This window comes from Pseudochaenichthys georgianus, chromosome 21 (genome assembly GCF_902827115.2).
Source record: "Pseudochaenichthys georgianus chromosome 21, fPseGeo1.2, whole genome shotgun sequence".
In the NCBI taxonomy this organism is placed as follows: domain Eukaryota; kingdom Metazoa; phylum Chordata; class Actinopteri; order Perciformes; family Channichthyidae; genus Pseudochaenichthys; species Pseudochaenichthys georgianus.
The window spans coordinates 16,792,816-16,816,362 of record NC_047523.1 but is presented as its reverse complement, the minus strand read 5'-3'; the positions used below and the strand labels follow the sequence as shown (position 1 = coordinate 16,816,362).

Below are 23,547 nucleotides of genomic sequence, written 5' to 3'. Positions count from 1 at the left end.
TTTTTTTTATTGGTGTTAATTATGAGGTCAGTGTTTAACATGGGCAATTAGCTAACACATTGAAAGTAATTTGTTAATTGTGTGCCTAATGATGTCACCACTGAAAAGCATGTTAGCATTCCTCTTTAGTTTTCAAGCATTTGGATGTGTGCAGCAGGGAAAGCCTGGCGTGGATTGATGGCAGTCGGTGCCTCACCCTGATCAGATAAGAGTAATGGAAGCGATGAAAAGACCCCTGTCCCTGATGGCCACAGCAAAATGGATGTGCTCCCTGAGGTGTACCTCTGGTATCATCCACGCCTGTGGACATAGATGTATTGCCCATTAAAAAGCAACACTGAAATGTACCTCTTAAAATGGCATGTTTATCCTGTTGAGAAGTCCTTGTAGGAATGAAATGAGACAACTGTGAGCACCGACAGACTGGGGCTGAGTAAATGTGACAATATGCTGTGAGCCAAGTTCAAATAAGGTTTTAATGCCATAAAAACCAAAATTGTTCTTTACAATTCCATTTGAACAAAAATCAACCCCCTATGAAAGCAAATATTCCAGAAAATGAACATTTGTACTTACACTATACACACAGCAGTGCTCTTTTTTTTCTTCTATTTTACAGGGGACACGGTTAAAACAAGGTTAAGCAAGCAGGAAATGAAAGTACAATCTGCAAGAATTACAGAAAAGGATATCAAAGCAATCTATACCTATAATCTATGAATGACATCTATCTACATAATATCGCTTCGCAAACACCAAAAATATGAACAGTATACATATTGATATATTTCTCTTGAAAAATTATAATTAATTGACATTGTTTACTCCATTAGTAAACACCATTATTTGTAGTTACACGTTAATACACAGCATTTGCACAAAGGAGTAGAACTAAAACATCAACATAGACCATCTTGGATTTAATTATTTCCTAATCATATCATACTCCTCCTGTGTAAAATGTGACAGGATCATTTACAGCTGATGGGGGGGGGGGGGGGGAAGGTGAGATACAGAAAATAAAAGTAACATTGACAGAAATAATTGCCATGTGATTAGTCAGTGGCACATGCCCTAGTCTAAAAACCCTGGATATACGCAAGACACACCATTTTTGACATTTCAGGGGTTGGTGGTTTTCAACAGAACCTTTTTCAAAATGGTTTAAGTGATTTCAAATTCAAAGCACATTTCACCATTTACTACAACACTGGATGTGATCCACTTTTACACAAAAGTCAATCAACTTAAGCCTGCTGTACAGTTGGGAAATGTATGACATTTTCACATGTAAGTCCCACTTCTCATTAAAATTCAAGACGGATTTTGTACTTTTCGCCTTTTTTTTGGTTTGGTTTCTCCACTCTTCGTCTTAGGTAAATGAAATTTCCCAGGCTAATTAAAGCCTATTAAAGACAGGTAATGTCAGGGCTGGTGGCAGGACCATGACAAAGTGCTGATAATTGTCTGCCAGACTCACTAAATCCACCTGTCCTGCAATTATCGCCTCTCCCCCTCCGCTCCTGACACATTAATCCACTGCGGGGCTCTCTCGGCAGGCTGATGCCTCAAAGTGCATCCTGCAAACACAGATGTTGGATTTCAGACTAATTTAGCATACACATGCCTTGCGATGGTTGCAGCGGAAAACCGACACATTATAAGGAGCACAAAAGGCAGCAGCCAGGTTATACACGGATGGGTACCTACATACGAATGAGTAATGATTTACGATTAAGTTCTCTGCTTGCTGTTGGGATTAGATTTGTTGGATCAATTTATTTTGTCACGGGCACATAATCAATTGACTATTCCAGTCCCTATATAGAAAGACAAGAAATAAAATATAGATTGTGAGGCCATATTTCACAGCTACTTGAGACAAATTGATCAAGCTAATCTGAATAGACTGCGTGCCTGTGTCCCGTTAACAAGTACAAATGGATATTAGCTCTACTTTCGAAGGCAATGAACACTTCATTTTGTCAAATCACAACGTAATAATGTTTCAAAGGGGAAATATCTAATTTTATCCTGTGTTGAATTGAAACGTCTTGTTAATTATTAACCTGATTCAAAGCCTTATCATATTTCATCCCATAATGGTTTCAGTGAGGTGAGGAAATGTTGGCATCAATGCACTTCCAACTGGGAGGCCCTCTTGCCTATGGACTAGCCTTGAAGAAAACATCTGGACAACAAGCTAATTACACCAGCGGTTTACGGAGAACATGTGCTGTTGTGATGGGGAGGAGTCACCCAGGGTTGGTAGCTAGCTCTAAATCCCAAGTCAACCCCTAAAACCAAGTCACTGAACACCTAACTATCTCAAGTTCTATATACAAAAGTTTTTTTAACAATGCATCAAATCCCTCCAGAATGTTTCCCATTATAAGTTCCCACAACGTGTCTCAGGTATTTAGGTATTTCGGGACAGGGAGCTTAGAGGTTGACATTTACATAACTTTAAGGTTGATGCATACTACCAAAAGCCAGATCATCCTGTGGAGGAGTAAGGTTGGTCGCTATGGTAGTTGTAGTCAGGGCATACCTTCTGCACCAGTTTATAGTCTACACTGTAAAAGGCTATATAGATGCATATGACTTTGAAGGGTTTGGAGCACAGCCAGGACACGTGGCTCTGCGTCTGCTCCTGATAGCACACCTTGGACGGGTCGAAGCTGCACAGCGCAGTCTTCTTGTTGCGGTCTGTCTTCTCGTACTCGATGCGACAGTTGAACGATTTGGTGTCTTTGGTCTCCAGCGTGGACTGCTGGGCGATCTCGAACTCCACCACCTTGGAAGGCGGCACCAGGCTGACCGACACGTTCCCCAGGCCCGTGGAGTTGTGGCGGAAGTAAACACTAAAAGTGCCGTTCCCGTGGTCCACGATCTTCCCCGTGATCAGCAGGTTGAGTTTGACAGTCTTGATGTTGGAGTGGAAGTCCCCCCACCCGAACATCTTTTTGAACTTTCCGGTCTTGACGATGGGCCTGCGTTTAGTTCTGGCCTGTGCCCCCTGAGCATCTGTCTGGTTAGATAACCAGTCCCAGAAGTCCTCCATATTCTGTAAATATGTTATTTCCCTCATGTTGCTCTTGAACCCGGGGGAGCCCTTGGCAAACAAGCGCAGGGGGTTGAGGATCCGTGGACTGGCACCCGTGGGAGAGATCTTCTGTTCTGTGTCAATGTCGGCCCACTCGATGAGCTCTGTGGCTCCTCCGTGCTCTTTCCTGCATGTGACCTGCAGATAAAACAAGAAAAGGTAGACAGAAAAACAACATAAGTCTTTTAAATCAAATGTATTTGTAATGCTAGTGCACAGTCCATAATGCACTTAATGTCTATAGTTTGAAAAGAACAAAAAATGCATTTCACACACCAGGCATATCAGAAAAATCCAAGTAAATTCAAATCTGATTGACAACTGATTGCAGTGTAAAAATGCCACGGTAGCAGTTCAGCACAGAGGAGAAAGAAAACAGCACTTCAGCAATAAAGATGGAGAGCAAAAAATCTCCCACAATGGGCATGGAGCCACCCAGTTGTCACACATGTTAAGATTTACTTTAGGAAACGCTGAACTACAGCAAAGGTACCCATGGGAAACATTTTGTTTGGTAAACGTAAGCTTTGCAACTTCTTCAAACAGACGCTTGCACTTCAATCAGACTGCAGCATGAGTGCTCAGTCTTTGAGAAAAATAAATAAAAGAAACATCTCAGCAGGGCCACTTCTTTTACACAAATAATGCCTTAGGGAAACAAGTTTGTACTTTCAATAAAATGTAATAACAACTTAACTCAAAACTTAACTCAATTTATTAAAAATAAATTGCCAAAATTGCCAGTTGTAATTCAATCATCTTTAAATGTGGTTTCCTATGTCAAGAGTCCATAATGTAGACTCTGGTCTACCAGATCGGGAAGTACACACAGTTGGCATTCCTTCACAGTACCCAGGATGAAAGAGAAAGGGGCTGAGGTTGGTCAAGGGAGTTTGGATTAAGAAAGAAAGGCACATTTGTGACTATGACCCTAAGTTATATGTGGGACGGTTCCACTAGTTTATCAAACCTGAACTAAAAACTGTTAATAGATGCTAGCAGCACCAAAGATGGTGACATATCAAGAAACAGCGTAAAGGGAATCATTTTGGATGCAGCGATGAACTTCAGCTAGGCTCCTACATTTGCATAGATCTTGTAATATTTAGAGCGACTTGTCAGATTCCGTGACAATGCAAATCCCCTGGACTTAACATGTGAGCAGGTCTTACATCAGTTGGGCTATTCTAAGATAAATGCATAAGAACTTTGGCTCCCAACAATAAAACAGGCTTCCACAGTAGCATTGCAAAGTGTGTACTAAGTGCTAATCCAGACGCAGCAATGAACTGTGATCCCTCCTTGTGCCTCAAAGCCTTTTTAGCTTCAGGAGCCATTCCTGGTCCACTTCAGATAAAGCTTTAATAATTCATGGCAATAAGCTTAGCTAGTTTTATTAGTAATTAGTAGTCCCAGCTTTCCCCGGGCCCGGTTGTAGGGATCACTGAGAGAAGCAGATGTTGAAAGCAAGCGGCTGAGTTCTCATGCTGCACTTGCAGACTAATTATAATTTCGCTGTGAGCCTAACTGAGGCACATGTGTACAAAGCTAACAAACCAGGTCTTCCTGCTACGATTTGTTTTGTCACATTCCTATAAATCCCCATAGTCGGCTGGTAAAAGGTCTTATAATTAGAGCTTTTTCTCTACTTGGCAGCTTAAGTCCCACACCGTAGTAACACAGGACGTAATGGCTCGGCTATCTGGGTATGTAATGTGAAATCAATGCGTCTCCCACAGACAGTGAGCCTGACCCCTCCATCAGCCCTCACCAAGCTTAATTAAGACAGTTGCTCCCTGTAAACATGGATGAATGAGGCAACACTGTAATAATGTCCCTCTGCGCCGTTTAATCAACCAATTCCAGTGGCACTATTCCCTCACGGATACTGCCACTTAGTAATACCTCTTGTGAGTTCAGCCGTTAATTTGATTTGGACTCTTGCAACACCACAATAACAGGCGATGCCGGAAAAAACATTAAAATCGGTGGGACTCCCAACAGGACCATTTCCTGACTGCTGCGAGCAAAGAGGACGTAGCACCCGTCTTCCCACCAGCCCCAGCCGTTATATCCGTTACACATTGGGTGTCATGCTGCGCAGCTTAAAGGGTGAAACCAAATGTTGTCGTTCAGTGTAAATCTCAGGTGAGTTTTGTATTGGGTGATTATAATGGAAATGAGAGAGGAGTTTAAGTATGATGAGCGACTGGGGAAATTGCTGTGACAACAAGGGGATCAGCATAGGGATATCTAATACTTATATGCCCCGAGAGAGATGAAGCACGGGGAACTTGAAAGCTCGCACTGACACACTGGCTTTGGTTTCCTTCTCCCTCGCTGTCTCCGTGCACCAACACACACCTCGTTAATTTAGGACGGAAGTGGTGTCTCCTTAAAACACACTAAAGGAATATGAGTTTAACGCAACGCTGTGGAGAGAAAAAAAAAACTGGCAAGGTCTGATGAAGGAGAATCAACAAAAGCTTAATTAAGATTTCTTAATCGCTGCTGCCGGGCTAGAGGCGTTTCGGGGCGACTTGAAACAAGACATTATTATGATAATAACTGCAGACTTATGGAGCTGAAAACACCAGACCTCATTTCAACAAGCACTAAAGTGACGTGGATATCTGTCTGTGGTTTAGCTTCTTCCTTTTCTACTAGTACATCCATAACAAATAAAGAGAGGTGCATTAACCTTCCACTCACAAGCAAATATATTACAGCCATATACAAGAGCAAAGGTGTATGTGGCTTATAAAAGAGAAGGGATACAGCTGAAAACAAAAAGTGGCTTTTGTACACTTTACTGTTAGTTAATGTACACATAATAATAATAATCCATTGACATGACTGTGCCACTGGTAAGGTGTGCTGACTGCTGTTGTTAATTAGTTTTGTAAAAGCTATGGGATTTTAAGGATTGTTCACACATTTTACACCATAATTTCAATTCAGATACAGAATTGTCTGAAAGTAAATTCAATACATTATAAAAGGAAGACCTTGGGAAAGCTGGCATCATTATTTTTATGATAACCAACGTTTATGAAAGAATAAAATGCAAGTTCTATTGAGAAGGTTCGACCTAAAAGTCAAGCTGTCACTGACAGGCTTTCACTTATTAAATCAGTATAAAATGCACATTATTTATACTTCTATACATCTGCAGCCTTTTATCAGGTTACAGGCAAATATTGTGCAAATATATCTTCAAACGGGATCAACTTGTCATATCTTTGTAACACTGTGTCAAAAGCACATTCACAGCTCAGCAACACTTTCTGTCCATGCATTAATAACATGGAATTTACTTTCAAATATTGTTAGCTTTGAAGTATTTTACAAACTGCCCTGAGCATGTTGATTTACATTCATGTTCTGTATCTTTTGTGTTCTAAATACCTTCCTGGCTGAATAAAACATGCACAAAGATCTTTAGAGAATCCTAAGAGAATGATCAAGTCTCTCTCCTCACGCTACATGCGTCGTATATTTGATTTCCTGTTATGTCTATCAATACCAGAAGTGTTAGTGGAACTAAGATACTGACAGCGGTCTGAGCAGCAGCGAGCCACACGCAGTCAGGATGAATCAGACTCCTCATTCATCTGTAATGAGCATTATGGAGCTGGCTGCCCGCTTGTCCCGTGGGAAGACATATCTTTTAGAGGCCTGACATAAAGGTAATTGCCACAGTGACCAGAACTAGCCTCTAGAAAGTTATTAAGGAGCCAGTGACATCTGGCTTGTGGATCATCTGAAGAGATGCCATTAAAATGTGTTTTCAGCGAGCAGCCGGCGACGTTGTGCACGGCCGCAATGGTTTCTGGGCCGCGGGCTACGCTACAGTGATGTGTTGATGGAATCTCTCTGAAACCTGGCATAGTTGACACGTGGCCCCGACTCATGATCTGTGATTTTATCTTTTTTCTGTTCTGCGTGTTATCCTCTGTCATCCTCATCACCGAGCACCTCGTATCGGTCGGCTAAAATAATTAGTTTGTTTTGTTTTCTAGGGTTGAGTTTTTTACAGCACATAAGGTCGTGATATGCGGCGGGGGGAAATTGGTTTCAGGCATCTTCCTCACAATAAACAAAATGGGCAATTAACCTGCTCATCAGTGCAAGCAGAGCTATTCCAATGATGCACTCCACTGTTCTTCATGGATTTATCTGTGCAAATTGACCTCACTTTGGTGGTGCAATTCATTTCTCTGCTAATTTTCTGTGTCTGAAGCTTCATTAACTTGATGCGCTTCCACGCAGTAAAAATCTGGGCACCCCGTGGAAATTACACCGGCTCCCCCACTGCCTAACGGTAACACTTCCTCAGCATTACTGCAGCACAACACCTGCCATATTAGAGCCGCTCGACCGCTATACTGCTAGCATTAGACGGCGAATTGAATGCAGCCTCTTGCTCCCAAGCATCCAACATGACAAGCGGCTCCGCTCACTCACTCACGATAAAACCATTCTCAACCCTGCAATCCCCTGCCCTGCGTCCTTCCCCAGCCATCTCCCTCCTGATGTTACAGGGCATATCATTTGTAATGATTCACACCCAGAGCCGGTTCCAGCAGAGAAGGCCCTGGAGGCGCTTAGGCAGCCCGGAGTCTACACGCCGCTGAAGAATAGATTGGTGCTCTGATCGCTGGAACAGCCTCACGCTCCAGAGCCATCACTTTTAATCAGAGGCCGTCCAGGGAAACACATGGCAGGTGCTTCAGCGCTGTGGTGGATCGCAACAGCAAATCCACACCGGGGGCACCTTACCAATCACAGCAGGCTATGGTTAGTGTGTGTGTACTAGCATATCTACTCTCCTCCTGTATAATCCTTGAGGCCATTACCACCTGACCTCTGTGAGAATGAGGCAGACCTCAGACTCTAATATCTTAACACTTCTGCTTAAGATGTTATTGATCCTATTGAGCTTGTGGTGGAATTCATAATCTGCACGTCATCATTTGAGGTGAATATTAAGAGCAGCCAAGTTAAGGTGACATACAATACATTGTAGACACTTTTTCTCCCATGATACTATAGACAGTGTTGCACTACTCTATGTCTGTAGCCTACTGTTTAAATATTTTGTAATATTTTCCTATTCATCCGTTTAGCAGTCTTGTCCGCTAGACCTGTGACTGTTATTTTTTCTATACTGTAGTTTCTGTCTATTTGTATTTATACGAATGTGTGTATATGTGTGTCTATGTATGTGTGGAAATATATACATACACATTTAAACCCGCCTTTAGAGTGGGTTTAAATGTGTGAATGTATGTATATACTCGTATATATTTATTTTTATATATTTTGTATTCTCTGGGATGATGAGAAACAGAAATTCGATCCCCCTGTCTGTGTCACGACCTCGACACAGACTGGAGAACCCAAATTCACGACCCAGAGACAAAGTCTTGAAAGTAACAAATATGTATTTTTAATTTCAAAGAACAAAAATCCCTCTTAACAGAGTAGGTACTAGAATAACAAAAAGCGTGCACAAGGAGGAAAAAACTAAGCGTAACAAAAAAAGGAATTTAAGATTAATTTAAATCTACAAAAATAGCAAAATAACACAACCTGACTTGACTGGACTCAATCCTCTATTTGCTGAGGCCTGGCATGACCATTCGTGGCAAACAAACAAGACGAACTGACACAGCTCAGGGGAAGACAGGACTAAACATGAGGTGAGGGGCCGTCAGGGGCGGGGCAGACGCTGACGATGGCGGGAAAACACACAAAAGGAGGAAGTAACAGGGCCTGGAATGAGAGAGGTAAGTACAAAAAATAAAACAGAAAAGTTGACATAAATACCTGACTAGACTTGGAATGACAACATACATAAACATAACTAACAAATTGACGAGACACAACAGTCTGTATTACACAAATAGAGGAATTGACAATAAAGTTGACTTTGGAAATGGATATTTAGAAACTATGATTTCTTACTGCTTCTTCAATACTTTTATGTCCACTTTCTTTTTTATAATACTGGTACTTTTTTTACACAGATGCATACTTATTTTACTTTATTAACGAGTGCTTGCATTCTTATTTATTCAATCTACACTTTTTATTTTTGTCTTTTATGCTCTATAGAACTTTGACTGTACATTTCGCCACAGTTTTTTGTATTCAGATGTAATGCAACTGTGACGCATCCTGTCAACACCTCTGTGCGCTGACTGCAGACCAGCTTCTCCCTGTCTTAACAATTTGAACAAGTGTTGATGGTGTGAGGAGAGGGAACGGCAAGCTCAAAGGGAAATGATGCTGATGTTTTCACTAATATCATCACAGCATCATCAACACTTGGTTATCAATACAGGACATCCGCTCCACCTCTTACTGTTAACTGGAAGAAAGCACCCTGAATCGTTGTCATGAAAGGTAGAATATAACGAGTGTGCTAGCGCTGTCGAGACGCTCAGGTAGAGAGGTGAGGAAGCACGCGTTGTCAAAGTGAGTGACATTGAAAACAAACTGTTATTCAAATTGCACACTAATGAATAATATTTGTGCCAATTTGGTATCTTTTTCATATTTCATTTAATCCAAATACACTTCATTGCTACATAAAAAATGCAGTATGTTTCGCTTTTAAGAAGGCACCTGACTAGTTCCATTACTTATTTGCGACGTTTCCAAATGGATCATGTAACATGTTTGTCTTATGATGAATGGCGCAGAACATCAGTCTCTCTAATGCCATAAACAAAAGCATAAATGTAGCCCAATAGGGAGGGAGGCGTGTGGCGCAGTGGATAGAGCCTTGGTGTTGGGATCAGGGGGTCGCAGGTTCAAACCCCACTGCAGTCAGCATGTCGTTGTGTCCCTGAGACACTTCACCCCAAATTGCTCCAGTGCGGATTGCCCACAGTATTGAGTATGTAAGTCGCTTTGGATAAAAGCGTCTAACAAGTAACATGTAATGTAATATGTGCAATGATCAAATGATGTGTAAAGCAAGCCTAAAGAGGAAAATAATAAAAAATAGTTAGTGTAAATCAAAGTAGAATTTTACAGCGATTACCAATGTTTGAATCTGTTGCCAGATGATGTTTATGTTTTGAGAACCACCTCATAAAGCATTCACCTTGCAGAGGTGTCCTTGAGCCAGGCACAGTATCTCTATCAGCTCCACAGCTGTTGATCTGACGCTGTCCATGACCTCTGACCTCTCTTGTAGAGAAGTAAAAATGCTTTAAAAGCCTTGATAATTATATAATCAATTGTTGTTATAAATATCCAGACGACTCCAATGAGGATTGTCTGTCCTTGTTTTAATTTCTGACATAAATACAACAAAGCAACGTGTGCTCGTAAAGTTATAACGCATGTGAACCCCACATGAATCTGTTTTTAGGAGCCACACATGTTGTGGCAACAGCATCTGACTGCTCATGTCACTCTGAGCTGCTCACATCCTATGATTAGCATAAATTACAGCACGTAACATAACCCTCCTGTGGCTAGCATAAATCCTCCGATGTGAGTTATTAGTCATGTTCATAGTGTCACAATCTTCTCTCTTGCTCTCCTGCCAGCAGCTGACACTGACTGAAACCAGGCCTCACTTCACCTTTTCCTTCATTGGTGGAATTATATTGGTTGTGGTGTGTACTTGAATCGTTGTAGTGAAGCATTTATATATCATCAAAGAGTATTTCTCTACAGGAAATAGTACACTAAACTGCACACAGTTACCTCTCCTGCAGTTTGGACACTGGCAAGAAACATTTGTAGAAACATGTTTCCAAATAAACAGGACACATTCTAAAAATGATTTAGCTCCATCCTCATATATTCTAAAGAGTGTTAGCATTGCCTTTTATAGCATTCCTACTGAAAAGTATATCAACTTAGTGGCCTGTTCTTTTATACATGCAACAAATCTTTCATTTTGTAGAATTTGCAACTGAAATCTGGCATACACAAAGTTGTGACACAAATTGCCGTAATGCAGAGCAAGTTGGAGTCAAAATGCTATCTTGCATGGAAGCCGGGACATCCAACCACAACACAGAGGCTTGAAGAAAGGCAGGGTCAATAACACGCAGCATCCAAACTCGTGTTACTGCTTCACTATAAAAACCAGATTGCTCAATTTCAGGCAGCAGGAAGTGAAAGCAGCTCTTTATAGTGTAGTTGATTTGAAACCCTTGGGATGTGTCATATTTGTGTTCCAAATAAAAAGTAGCAGCCTTTTCCCTATTTCCCTTCTTTATATGGACCGAAGCATGTTTTAAATTGGTCTTAACTTGACCATTCAAATGCTCCCAAAGTGTTTCCCCACTGTCATTATAAAGATGGAAAGACTTGGAAAGAGCCCACTGAAAAGCTGGAACGGTCCACTCGTGTCAATACTAGAAAGTGACGGCAATATTTTACGATTTACAGCCAGAGAGGGAAGTGGTGGATTAAGTAAAGGTAGCAATATTCCACACAAACTAATCATTCTGCATTCAGCATTAAACTACCAACAACATTTACACATGTATTTTCTATAGCAGAATGGACCCTGCTGTTATATGATTGCGTATTATTATATTGTTGGGTTTGCATTACTGATGCATTAAGATCTAGGCAATACTGAACATTTGTTTTAATCCATCTGTTTAAGAGCGATCATTCAATGGGGAATTTAATTTGGATTTGGATTTAATAAACTTGCTTGTATTAAAGATTGTTTTCTCAGATTTTGGTCAAAATAATAAGATATGCCCTTAAACTGGACTACAAATATGTAAGTAAAGTACAAAAGCTTAAAAAATGTCACTTACAGAAGAAAGAAGTACAGAACCAGAATTATTGTTCTAAAGCTGTTTGCAACCATAACCAGTCATCTCCATGGCTGCAGAAGTCCATGTTGCAATACACGCAACTATTTATTTACAAGTGACTTAATCATTTTTAAAGACAATCGTTATCATTCTATGAACATTAAATGTGGATTCAATGCTTTCTCTGCATTAAAATGGATTAAAAAAATATGAGTTGCTCGGCTGCAATTGAGAATCACTTGAACATTATTGTCACACATGGGTGGCTAAGCCGGGCTGGCAAAAGTGTGATGGTCGGTGTGGAACGTTTTTAAATGCAGGGATAATGTCAGGTGTTCAGAGTGTTAGCAAAGATCCACTAGAAGAGAAGAAGGAGAGCGACAGGCCTTCAGGTAATCTGGATACTTGTGTTATCTCTGCACCTGCCACATGTGACAGCAGCAAAGCCCTGCACACTTCACTTTTAGGCAGGCGTTACCTTTCAACACATCATCAGTTTCATAATCCCCTTACATGGTCAAAGCATCAACTCCATGTGCTGTAGCTCCTGACACCTGCAGCACACACCACATGTCTGATAGCAGGGTTTCGGGAGGATAATACCACAAAGTATGTTGGACTCAGGGTAATTATCATTCTCTTGACCAGTTTTCGACACCTACTACTTTGTACAACAAAGAGGAACATGCTTGTAAAACTCCTCAGCTAATACTTTAGTGTATTCTGACATGAACACTTCAAGGTTCCACTATTAATCTCTCCGCTTTCAGACGTAATCATCATTTCTTTGCACGTTTTTTCTCACTGAGCTTTTCGTGTGTGACAACTTCAATTTGTTTTGTTTCTTCTTCTCTTCAAATCCATGCTGCGAATAATACGGGGTGTTTTATTCAAAAATGTTTTCACTTGATTTGCTCAAACGTACGTCCACTACATTTGACAGAGCAAATGTTTCTGTTCTCAAAGCAGATTGCGCCTCGGCTGATTTCACAGAAACGGCTCCCTTTGAAGAAGAAACGGGAGTGGGGAAGACGTTGCTTTCCTTTCTCTCAGAGTAGCTCTGAAGACAGGTACTTCACAAGAAATATACAAAGACAGAGGGGGGGCTGACAGTGCTTTGTTAGGGCTGGAAATGACAAGCTGAAAAGGAAAGGCCTCAAAGCCCAGAGGCAAAGGAAAGAAATGCAAAAGTGAGACTAATCAGAAAGGAGATGTATTCTATTTATTCCAGAACTGTCGCACCTTGCCTTTAACAGGAAAGCGACGCAGTTTTAATTAACGAGGTCAATCACTTCCCCCAGCTCTGACATGTAGTGAGATTGCCTTCAAAGTACCAAACAAGGTGGTAATTAAGAACTGTACATGTCAGAGTGCTGGGGAACTGGCTGCAACTTTGCTTCTAGAGAAAACGCAGCGGATCCTGAGTCAAACACAAATGTAGAACTTACAGCTGTAAAACTGTTGCAGCTTTTGATTTGCGGCAAGAACACAAGTGACACCCAGATTCCTCATCACCAGACATGGAACAGTCCAAACCCCCGCTGTATGTGAAGCGATCTCCACCCTTTCGTGTTGTTGCAGCACAGCAGTGGATACAGCGAGGTTGTGCTTCAGAGATAGCTGGATGTTTCTGAGCCGGCAGAGCGGTAATGACAATGCGGAGCCTCCAGCTCTCACGCTGCCTCGGGCTGCACATCGGCCATACCAATTCATAGCTGTGGACCAAGATCAGGAAACTGAAAATCATATTAAACATAATGTTTCCTGCACCGCAGTGGGGGCGAGTTGCTGTTAAAGAGCCGCTCAGAACTTCACTTCATCATATCATGAGAGCAGCTCATGGGGGGAGTAATCACACTGCTCATAATTGTTTGAGTTAAGTCTTTAATGGTCCATCCAGCAGCCAGATTATGGTTATCGTCAATGCAAAAGGGCAATTGCGTCATGCCTTTCAATCATTTGGGACTTTCTTTCTTGTCATTTCGGGACCTTTATCAAGGATTTATTGCCAGTACACACACAACTATGATTGATGATTGGAAAAGGAATAGGTTGCCGGGGCTCAATACATGCAGTCAATACAACCTGTAGTGCCTGCGAGACACATTTGAGGGATTTACCACGCACAAATGGCAACCTTTCCTTCAGAGGTCCGAGACAACATGCAGGCCGAGGACTGCAAATGCCACAGACAGTATTGTTTATGAGGGATTATCTAGTCAAGCCTTCTGGACAGAAAGATTGTGACCCCAATATGAGCACAGATACACATCAGCACCATAACAGCTCTCAAAAATGATTCCTGGAAGGCAGCACGCATACAAGCCCTCCTTCACTCCGTCAATCCGTGTTTAATCACTTCCACAGACATTTCTGTTGGCCCGTCTGACATTTCTCTCGCACATTTCTTCCTCTCTACCCACCCAATTTCTCCGGTGGGTTTTTGAAGACTTAAGTTTTTTTCTTTTTGCTCTCTTTCTTACAAGGCAAATCCTGGGAGAGGTTGATGTGAAGACCAGGCAGAGCAGGGATGTGAAGAATATAAACACATTTTTTATTGTCCAGAGGGAAAAGGGAGAGGAGGGGGTGCAGGGGGTTGGGCGACGGGGTCTGTATAAGAGACGAGGACCTTATCACAGCCCAGCAGCTCTGTAATTCGCCGCCATGATAAAGTGGCAGCACGGAAAACCTTACAAGGCTGGCACAATCCAAAGACGGATTAGGTTTTTCTGACATAAGCTTCCTGAAAAACTAATCAATCAGCCCATGCAGTATTATCAGAAGCGTGAGATTAAAGAGCTGCTCCTAATCCCCCCACTGTACATTTTATTACTCTTCCCAGTGTTAGTTGCCTTAAATATACAATAAATAAATAATAAAAGCAAACCTAATTGAGCATGGGGAAGGGGGGAAAGGGTTAAAGAGCCCTTAGAGAGGGAATTTATGTAATTTGTGTTTTGTTATGAAGACAGGGATAAAACTGTTGTCCTTGCCGGAGCTTTTCCGACTTTGAATAGAGCCCCACTGTCTCACCAGCACTGCAGAGGAAAAACACAAGCGGGGGGGAAAAACTAAAACTAGGCAGATTCTTACAAATATATTATTGGCCAAAACCAAACCCCTTCTTCTTCTAATGGTTTTCCACTTTCATTGATTGGTGAACAGATAAATAATCAAGCAGCTACGTGTTAATAAATGAAGACATAACTGTGGAAATGAAGGCTGAATCCTTTGGGAAATGACTTGTAATCCCTTAAATCAGTGCACATCAAAGTTGCAACGATTGAACTCTGAGCATGCAGCGGATCCAGAGGACGAGACATGTTCAGCTTACGAGGAACCAGCTAAGCTTTGTCTCTTTGATGTGTCACACCCTTCTAACAGGATGCTGGCCACGGCCCCTGCTCGGTGCGACCCTCGGCGGCGTTCACTGAAACGCAGGGGGGGGATATGCATTTGACACCGCAGATTCTTCCAGGCACGGGCCACATGGACGCTTGGCATAACATTACCAAAGAGCTCCAACCCCGGCAATAATATACAAAGGCGTAATAGACTTTGTCAACGTCTCCTCGTTCTTAATCCGGAGCAAAAAAAATAATAATTCCCTGCATGCAATCTGCAGGGCAGAGGGAGCAGGGCTCTCAAGTATGTTTTTTATCTTCATCTACATTGTTCTGCTGTCATTGCACACGGGATAACTGCAGCAGATGTCATGGGGAAGAATGGATTCTCCCAGGATGGCTTTGACCCTCTTATTGGTCCCTGGGGTACGGCACAGATGCTAAGGCTGGGGTTACATTTTCACCATTTGATTCATGTTCTGGGTGTTTTTCTGTATGAAGAGGCCAGAGGGAAAATAAATAAAAATGGTTGTGTGAAGGGTTCTTGTTTTGGATGATGCAGCCACGAATATGCAACAGACTGTGAAGCCTATAGAACAATACAAATCCTTCAGTTTCAGTTATCTGAGGTGCACCATGGGATGCCTTGGCTTGAAATCTAGCCGAGCTTTGCCAAATGTCCCCAATCCTTACAGGAAACGATCCTATAAAGCAAATGCTAAGAAGGTTTAGCAGGTAAGGAAGTTTGGTGCATATTTAATGTGTTTATCCCGGTATGTTCTGCTCTCTCTGAAGGTGTGGGAATATTGATAACGGCCAATTTGTCCCCAGTCAGAAAGTGGTGGGTCTTCTGGGAGGGGAGCTGCTGAGGCATATGAAGAGAACCTCTCCTGGGAGGCAGCCTGTCTCCCTCTCTGGAGGCAGAGCTCCCAAAAGGCATATGGCTGATTACAACAGCACTCTGGCGCTGCATCGACACAGCTCAGGGCTATCTTTAAAGAAGCCCTCTGACGATAGCAAAGATGTGAAGAACGCCTTCAATCAAATGGCATTTTCTGCTCAGGTCTGATCACGGCAAGAGTCCGTGGAGCAAAGGATGATCATGATAAAGCCTACACACTTTATTCAGCTGCCTTTAGGATAAGACCTTCATATTTCCCTAAGGCTTTTGATCCTTTTGGAGAGTTTATTCCTGCAATAATAACAGAATTAGACTACAGAAAGAGTCTGAGAAGGAGCTTAAAGGCAGTCAATCTTTGGTACACACTAATAAGGTCGCACAAATTCACAGGGACTTTTGATTTGATCACATTGTAGAATACCTAAAGAAGGCTTTGAAAACATGTGGGTTCTCCCATTTTTACTTAAATTCTAGGTTGTCATTTTATTATTGTTTGTATTCTGGCGTCAATTTTAGTACGGCTCAAGATATTTCACGGGTGCCCAGGGTTCAACACAGAGGTCGAACTTTGTTCAAGCCTGAAGGCAAAATAAATGAAAATGATTTGCCAACCACAAACATTTATGCAATAAAGCTCCATAAATGAATTGGCAGTTGGTTTTGTTGAGCCATAAGCCAAATTACAGAGGTAAACGAATAACATAATGTTAATAAATGTTATTTCATTTTCAGCGAAAAGTGAATTGATTTTAAAACTACATTACCTCCACGTCTCAATTAAGAATACTGCAGAATGATGACATTAAACTCACATTAACCTGCAATGTGAATGTTTTTTTACAAATAGACATGCATTTATGTTTTCTATATTTAAATGTTGCCTAAGTAAAAATCCCCACTAAGCCTCATTCAGTTCATTCAGATGCTATTAGGCAAATTAACTGCCTATGGTATAACAGTATGAAAAAGTCTTGAAAATGAAATAAATCAATTTGAATCCAGGAGTTCAGAAACTTGTGTTTCTGAAATATTTGTAATATTTGCTACAGAAACTATTATATCCTTTTAATTGTAGAGGTAATGAATATGTTATTAAAATATGGTTTTTAGGTAAATGTATTCAATAAATGTATCCAACACAAAACAAGCCTATGAAAGAGGAGTTCATGTCAGACAACATATGTTCTGCTGATGGCAGAATGACCTAACATTTGACGTCAGGAATTTATTTAAATGTAATTTGGCCATATGGTGATTAATAAATATTACATTGCATGAGCTATGTAAAGCACATCTACAGTTACTTACAATTAAAACAAAAATATACACCGCATACATGGAAATATGTCTATATATATATAAACCTGAGAGTGAGACGAACAAATACCTAGCAGCTTTATAAAATAATGATTAAAATATCTGCACAAAGCTAATTATTGTCTCTAACTTTCTCTGTATAACCTTCTTTGTCACAGACGTCTATACTCTGTGTATTGTCATTCAGTAATCTCAACGCTCACCTGGTGCAGGACGAACAGAAACAGGAATGTTTGCAGAGCTCTCATCTTCGGTGACTTCTCGACTTATTCAAAATGAGCGGCGCTTAAATCCTCTCTGGGAGATTTGGAGAGGGGCAGACGCACATATGCCGTTGTAGCATTGCTGTGATCACCTGCGAGAAAAGTGACAAAAATGCACAACGTGAATTCACTTATAACCCAAATATTAAAATGTGGGATGATCTCAAACATTGTTGAATCTTATCTTTAAGATAAAAAAGTTTTCCTTACCGTTTTTTTTTCTGAAATGCAATATCTCACTTAATTGTGTAAGGCGGTTGCAATCATCCTTGTTCAATACACTGTCTGGAAAGAGTCTTAAAATCCTCTAAAACATCTCCGTCTGTTGGGGTGTTCAGTGAGTTTCGCGTTAGCAGCTGGGACAGGAGGATTTCTCTGCAAACAACGGCTTCAGTCAGCAGACTCCTAAATTGCGAATCGAGCCCAAACCGAAATAAACCGAGGACTATGTTTCCCTCTACTCCCGAGTAATGTTAATACATTGACGAGGTGCGCGGTAAAGTAAAGCCAAGTGAGCCCGGATCCGGGTGTCAGGACTGCAGTCAGTCCGGCAGCCGTGCACTCTCTTCAGCTCGACTTGATTTCAGTGCGCAAAATCCTGCGCTGCGCGTCTGGAGACTCCAAGGTCGGCGCGCATCCATGCAGAGAGTCAGACCAAAGACCTACCTCTGAAGTCTCACTCCCTCCGTCTGTGAGACAAGTAAGAGGCTTGATGTCACTGTTATCAGCTTTTGTTCAGCACGCGTCCCCATTTTTTGTAACCCTTTAAACGTAATCTCGCTTTAAAAATGAATCGTTTTCACTGTGTCATAGTGTTTTAGTGATGAGTTACTAGATCAGAGTAAACGTTACCATGATTGCTTTGCACACTGTGAGATGTTTCTTATGGTCTACTATGCTTAAACAACTTTTATATTTTGCTACACATTAATGAATTCAAGGGCTATTTCAATCATGGTGAGCGATGTTTATACTTTTGAGAACTGGCTGACACAGCACTTCTGACCACACAGTGCCGACTGCAAAAGGTCAAATTGTGCTGATGGCTGTTCAAACCAGGCAATCACATTTTCTACCGTGGACGAGCCTGAGTGTAGGGATTAATGTGACTCTGGCCCCATCATGTGGTTGCAGCCAAACACCTCATTTTACAAAGAGGACCTTATATTACAAATTGTTTGCAGTCGGCTTGTAACTATTGTTATCATCCGTTACACCGCCAATTGTTTTTCTTGATTAATCGTTTGGTCTATAAAATGTCATAACATGGTGAATATGGAGAACAATGTCCAGTTTTTCAAAGATCAAGGTTATAAGTTGTTTTGTCAGTGCACGACTAAAGGAAGTACATTTCATTTGAAATAAAACAGATACTACAAATAAGTCTCTCTATGAAGCAGCATTTTCAATTATTAAAATAGGCGACTTTGTTTATTTCAATCGACTTATCCTTGCAGATGAAGTGTACAGATAAACTTGTTAATGAGGTCATATTTAAACCATAGGTAACATCCTGCACCACAAATCTATTTTATATAAGCGGCTGCTTGTACTCAATATAAACCCTCTTCATGTTTAAACGTTAGTGGCTGTGTGACAAAAGTCCAGTGATTGAAGACTTGCGTTACTGAGGCACTGCAGGCTAAATATAAACGTGAGACAATGAAACACAAGAAGAGCCGTTCAGAACAAAATGTTGCTGATTGCAGCACTGAGGCAGTATCAATTCAGTGTGAAGGGATCTCCTTCCTATTTATTATTTATTTTCTACTAAATGCCACAATAGACCTTTGATTTCATGCAGTGCCTGCCACCCTTTCTGTGGGAGTAGTAGATGAACTAAAACATCATCAACATTTCAAGTCTTTAATTTAAATTGCACATATTTCAACGTTTCAGTACCAACTCAATATTAAAGGGGCCCTATTGCTTCCTGTATCCTGTATATTCATGTAATGGTCTGCACATTCTTTTCCCCCAAAGATCCCTCCAGAGGGCGTTTCGAAATAATTTCATGTAGCCTCTCCCATGTCTATTATCTAAGGTTTGTCATGCTATCTTTCCATCCCATTCAAGTTTTATGACAGTCCCATAAGTCATTTTCTGACCCTATATACTTGGGGTATGTTATACATAATGAGGACACTAAATACATTAAATATATATTTAATATTCATTGTAATAAAGACACTGGGTACTTTTTCAGCCTGGATACTTTATATAAAATGTAATCTAGTGAAACGTGTTACTTACAGTATTTACCATACAATTACATTTGGCAGTGGGATCTTAAATTGGTAATTTATAAATAATAAAGTTATATAAAGTCAGAGTGGATCATTTCTGTAGAATGACCATTGTGCCGATTAGTTTTGTTCCAATCCAGAAACCAACACCTTGTCAACGGTTTTAACTTTTAATCTGACATGTTTGAGTAATCGCGTGGAAGAAACAAAGTGAGGGAGTGCACACAGCTTTCTGTGTACACAGTCCGACTTTTCAATTTGTTTTTACAAAGCACACAAATAAAGGCAAAGCCATCTCTAACCTGCAAACACTAGTTTTACACATTGTGTGTAAATACTTTTCACACAAAGGTAGGAGCACACAGGATTATAACTGTCACCGGGTGGAATAGGACTGACCTCTGTCCACAGATATCAGACTGCCATTATTTTTCATGAACTGGATTTCACCTCTGTAATGAGGAATGTGTGGTAATGTGATAGGATTGTAACTGATTCATTCTCACAATGGTTGTTACGCTAAGCCTTTGCACACAGATGTGTCACTGTTTTATAGGATTGGTCCATTTAGCTTTTAAGTGATATTAACATAGAGCTAGCTAGTTAGCAGCAAGCTAGTTGGTGGAGAGTTTTACAGTTTTACTGAAATGAAACGGTCTTACACAGGAATGTCCCTTGGATTTATGATGAATAACCATGTGAATAACACATCAATCTACTGTTTTAAAGGCTTTGGCACCACCATCTGGTTGTACAGTACAATCACCTCGTGATTCGAAGCAACATTAAAGCTACATTTTCACAACAGTTTCTCATGTAAGGCTCTTCAAAGTCAGATGTTTTGTTTGTTTGGATATTTAATTAAATGAAATTGTGAATGAATACGGAACTGTGACAAATTGCTCAAAATATGGAAATAACTGAAAAAAAGACAAATTCCAAAAAACAGTTTGCCTTGATCTACAATTAATTATGTTTTTATTTGGCTGTGCAACCAGAGTTAAATTATATATATCTTCTTATTTTTCAAAGTGCCACATTTTAATATATTGTCAGCACATTTGTCACGATTGCTCCTTTTCTAGCCCGATTTTTTTGCCACATTTTAAGCTTTTATGTTCTAATTTCCTTTATGATGAGCTTTGTTCAAGAACATCCTATGACTTTTGTGTTGTTGGGAGCTGAACAAGTTACTAGATTGAATTATAAATGACTGGAATGAAAATGAAAACTGGAATCCAGACATGTTGTGAACATCCACCATTTGCAACATTTATGAAACACTCTCAACATTCCTTTCAAAAAAAGTGTTGGAGCTAAAGCTAATAAATGTTCTGCTTGAAATGGCCCTAGCCTGGCAGAAAGATGCAGAGATGATAATTCTGCTGAGAGAAAAGATAGATCCTCTGTACACTTTTCCTAGGCAGACATAATCAGAAATGAAGGAATTTAGTGGGTGGTTGGTGTTGGAACAACAACTCTAACCCTAAACTAGACATAAATGGAGGCACTACTAAAGGCCAGGAAGCATGCACTCAGCTTGATAGACCAGCATATCATGTTTGTGAAACCAATGGCTTAATACTTTTTCATTAAGCTACAATTAAAGATTAGGGAGCACTTTACAACATGTCAAGATAATTAGCTTTGCCAAGTATTTGCCTTAGGAGTTCATTTTGAAAGTTAAGTGAGTTGAAAAACAAGTTTCTTCTGCCACCACATGCCCAACAAAGTCCGATACTAGAGGTAAATAATGATATAGGACATACATATATATTTTTTCCATCCATTGTGGGGGGAAATTGTAGGATTGTACAGGTTTAGTCGTTGGTCATTAATTACACTACAGAGATAACAACTTATGTCACAGAGTTCAGGTCTGCACAGAAGGTGCCAAAACCTGTATGACAGGAGAGCATACAGGGCAGGGGTTGAGTGTGCTTCTACAGGTTGTGAAACTCCAGCTCCCTCCCTCAGACTCCTCATGTCCTCTCACACAGTTTGTAAATTGTGCAACAGTCTCATTTTCTCCTCCAATGAGAATGCTCTGGGTTGTCTCATTTGTGGTCTTTCTTTAAAAGTTGCTAATAGAAAGTGGGCGCTTGGTTCCTGGACAAAAGCCTGGTTTGGGCCGGTGATGTGTGGTCGTGAATATGAATGAGCCTGTTTCAGTGGTCAAGCATCTGGTTGTTGGTGGTTGGTTTCAGAAAGTTACATAAATTGCTCGACCATTGGAAATTACTTCAAATGAACAAGTTACATTTGAATTGTCGCTCCAAATTATTCCAAAGTAAAGCATTTAAACAACGAGAACAGTTACATTTCTTAAACTGAGTGTTGTGTCTCGTCAGAACTGTTAGTATTATTTCCCTTTGAGTCTATATTGTCAAGTCCGTGTCTGCCATTTCCTGTTTTACTTTGTCATTTCCCTTCTCATTTCAGGTAGTTCGATTCCTACCTTGCCTGTTTGTCCACTGACCTGATTACCTGCCCCACCCTTATTGTTTGTACCTGTGGCGTCCCTTGCTTTTGTATATTCTGTGTCTTCCCTGTGCCAAGTGCCAGATCGTTTTGAACCTTGTGAATGGATTACCTTGTTTTATCATCACAGTAAAACCTTTTCTTGAATCCTCTTTTGTCTAGAGTCGTGCATTTGGGTCCTATCAGTTTTTGTGTGCTCCAGTCGTAACACTGAGTGTAGTAATGCTTATATCATCATTTTCTAAAATGCTAGTTTTCCCTAACAAGCAATAGACTAGCTTCTCAGATTAATCTATCTTGGGAAAGAACATTTTAAAACATTATCAGCATCCTATTACAGCATTCTATTCTATTTGATTGTATTTACTTGCACTATTTGATCTGTTTTATTGTGTTCCACTGTTACAGGAGCCTATGACCTAAGATCTTCATCGACATAACTACACTCCAGCTATGTACGAATGACAATAAAAGCCTTGAACCTTGAACATAGACATTTCAAAAGCAGCACAAAAGAATGTGTTTTTTATTTAGCCGGCTATTTTTGGATGTATCCTAAGAGTAAGTGTTAAGTGTTATAAAAGGCAGTCATTCAACTAAAACTAAAAAAGCATGCGTGTTGCCCTGATATGTAGAGTTCACTCTGTGTTGAAATGAAAAAGCGATATGAACAGCGACAGCACAATCCAGGATAAGTTCACTAGCAGGAACCACGCCACAACAATGTGATGTTTGTAAGTTTATTGAAGTAACATGTCATGTGAATGATATGAGGGGGGTGAAGGGATGATCTGGGAGGACGAGCTGTGGTCTGTGCAGTGGGAGACTCAGAGTGGGGGTTCCGTCTCCGGCATGATCTGTGTGGGCTGATTACGGGCCCCCAGACAATACCTGGAATTAAAATGTTAGTATATGCAGTATATAAATATGCACAGTTTAAATATAAATGTTGACGGGCAGAGGATGTTGGGATGAAGGGATGAGGGATGGAGGGATGAGGGATGAAGGGATTGAAGGGATGAGGGATGAAGGGATGAGGGATGAGGGATGAAGGGATGAGGGATGTAGGGATGAAGGGATTGAAG

At 40.7% G+C, this 23,547-nt stretch overlaps 1 protein-coding gene across 1 annotated transcript; it reads right to left on the bottom strand.

The window, feature by feature from the left end:
* Nucleotides 1-999: 999 nt before the first annotated feature.
* Nucleotides 1,000-18,414, bottom strand: nxph2a (neurexophilin 2a). Its single transcript, XM_034109422.2, has 3 exons — nucleotides 17,946-18,414; nucleotides 17,676-17,827; nucleotides 1,000-3,244 (listed from the first exon to the last, which is right to left on the bottom strand). Exons 2-3 carry the CDS (start codon nucleotides 17,718-17,720, stop codon nucleotides 2,498-2,500), a joined length of 792 nt encoding a protein of 263 aa, XP_033965313.1. The 5' UTR covers nucleotides 17,721-17,827; nucleotides 17,946-18,414; the 3' UTR covers nucleotides 1,000-2,497.
* Between the last annotated feature and the right edge of the window lie 5,133 nt (nucleotides 18,415-23,547).

Bases quoted from the DNA above. Each gene is read 5' to 3' on its own strand.
- nxph2a (XM_034109422.2), bottom strand. From the start codon at position 17,720: ATGAGAGCTCTGCAAACATTCCTGTTTCTGTTCGTCCTGCACCAG. The intron at 3,245-17,675 runs GTGAGCGTTGAG...TTTTATCTGCAG, and splicing joins TTCTGTTCGTCCTGCACCAG to GTCACATGCAGGAAAGAGCA.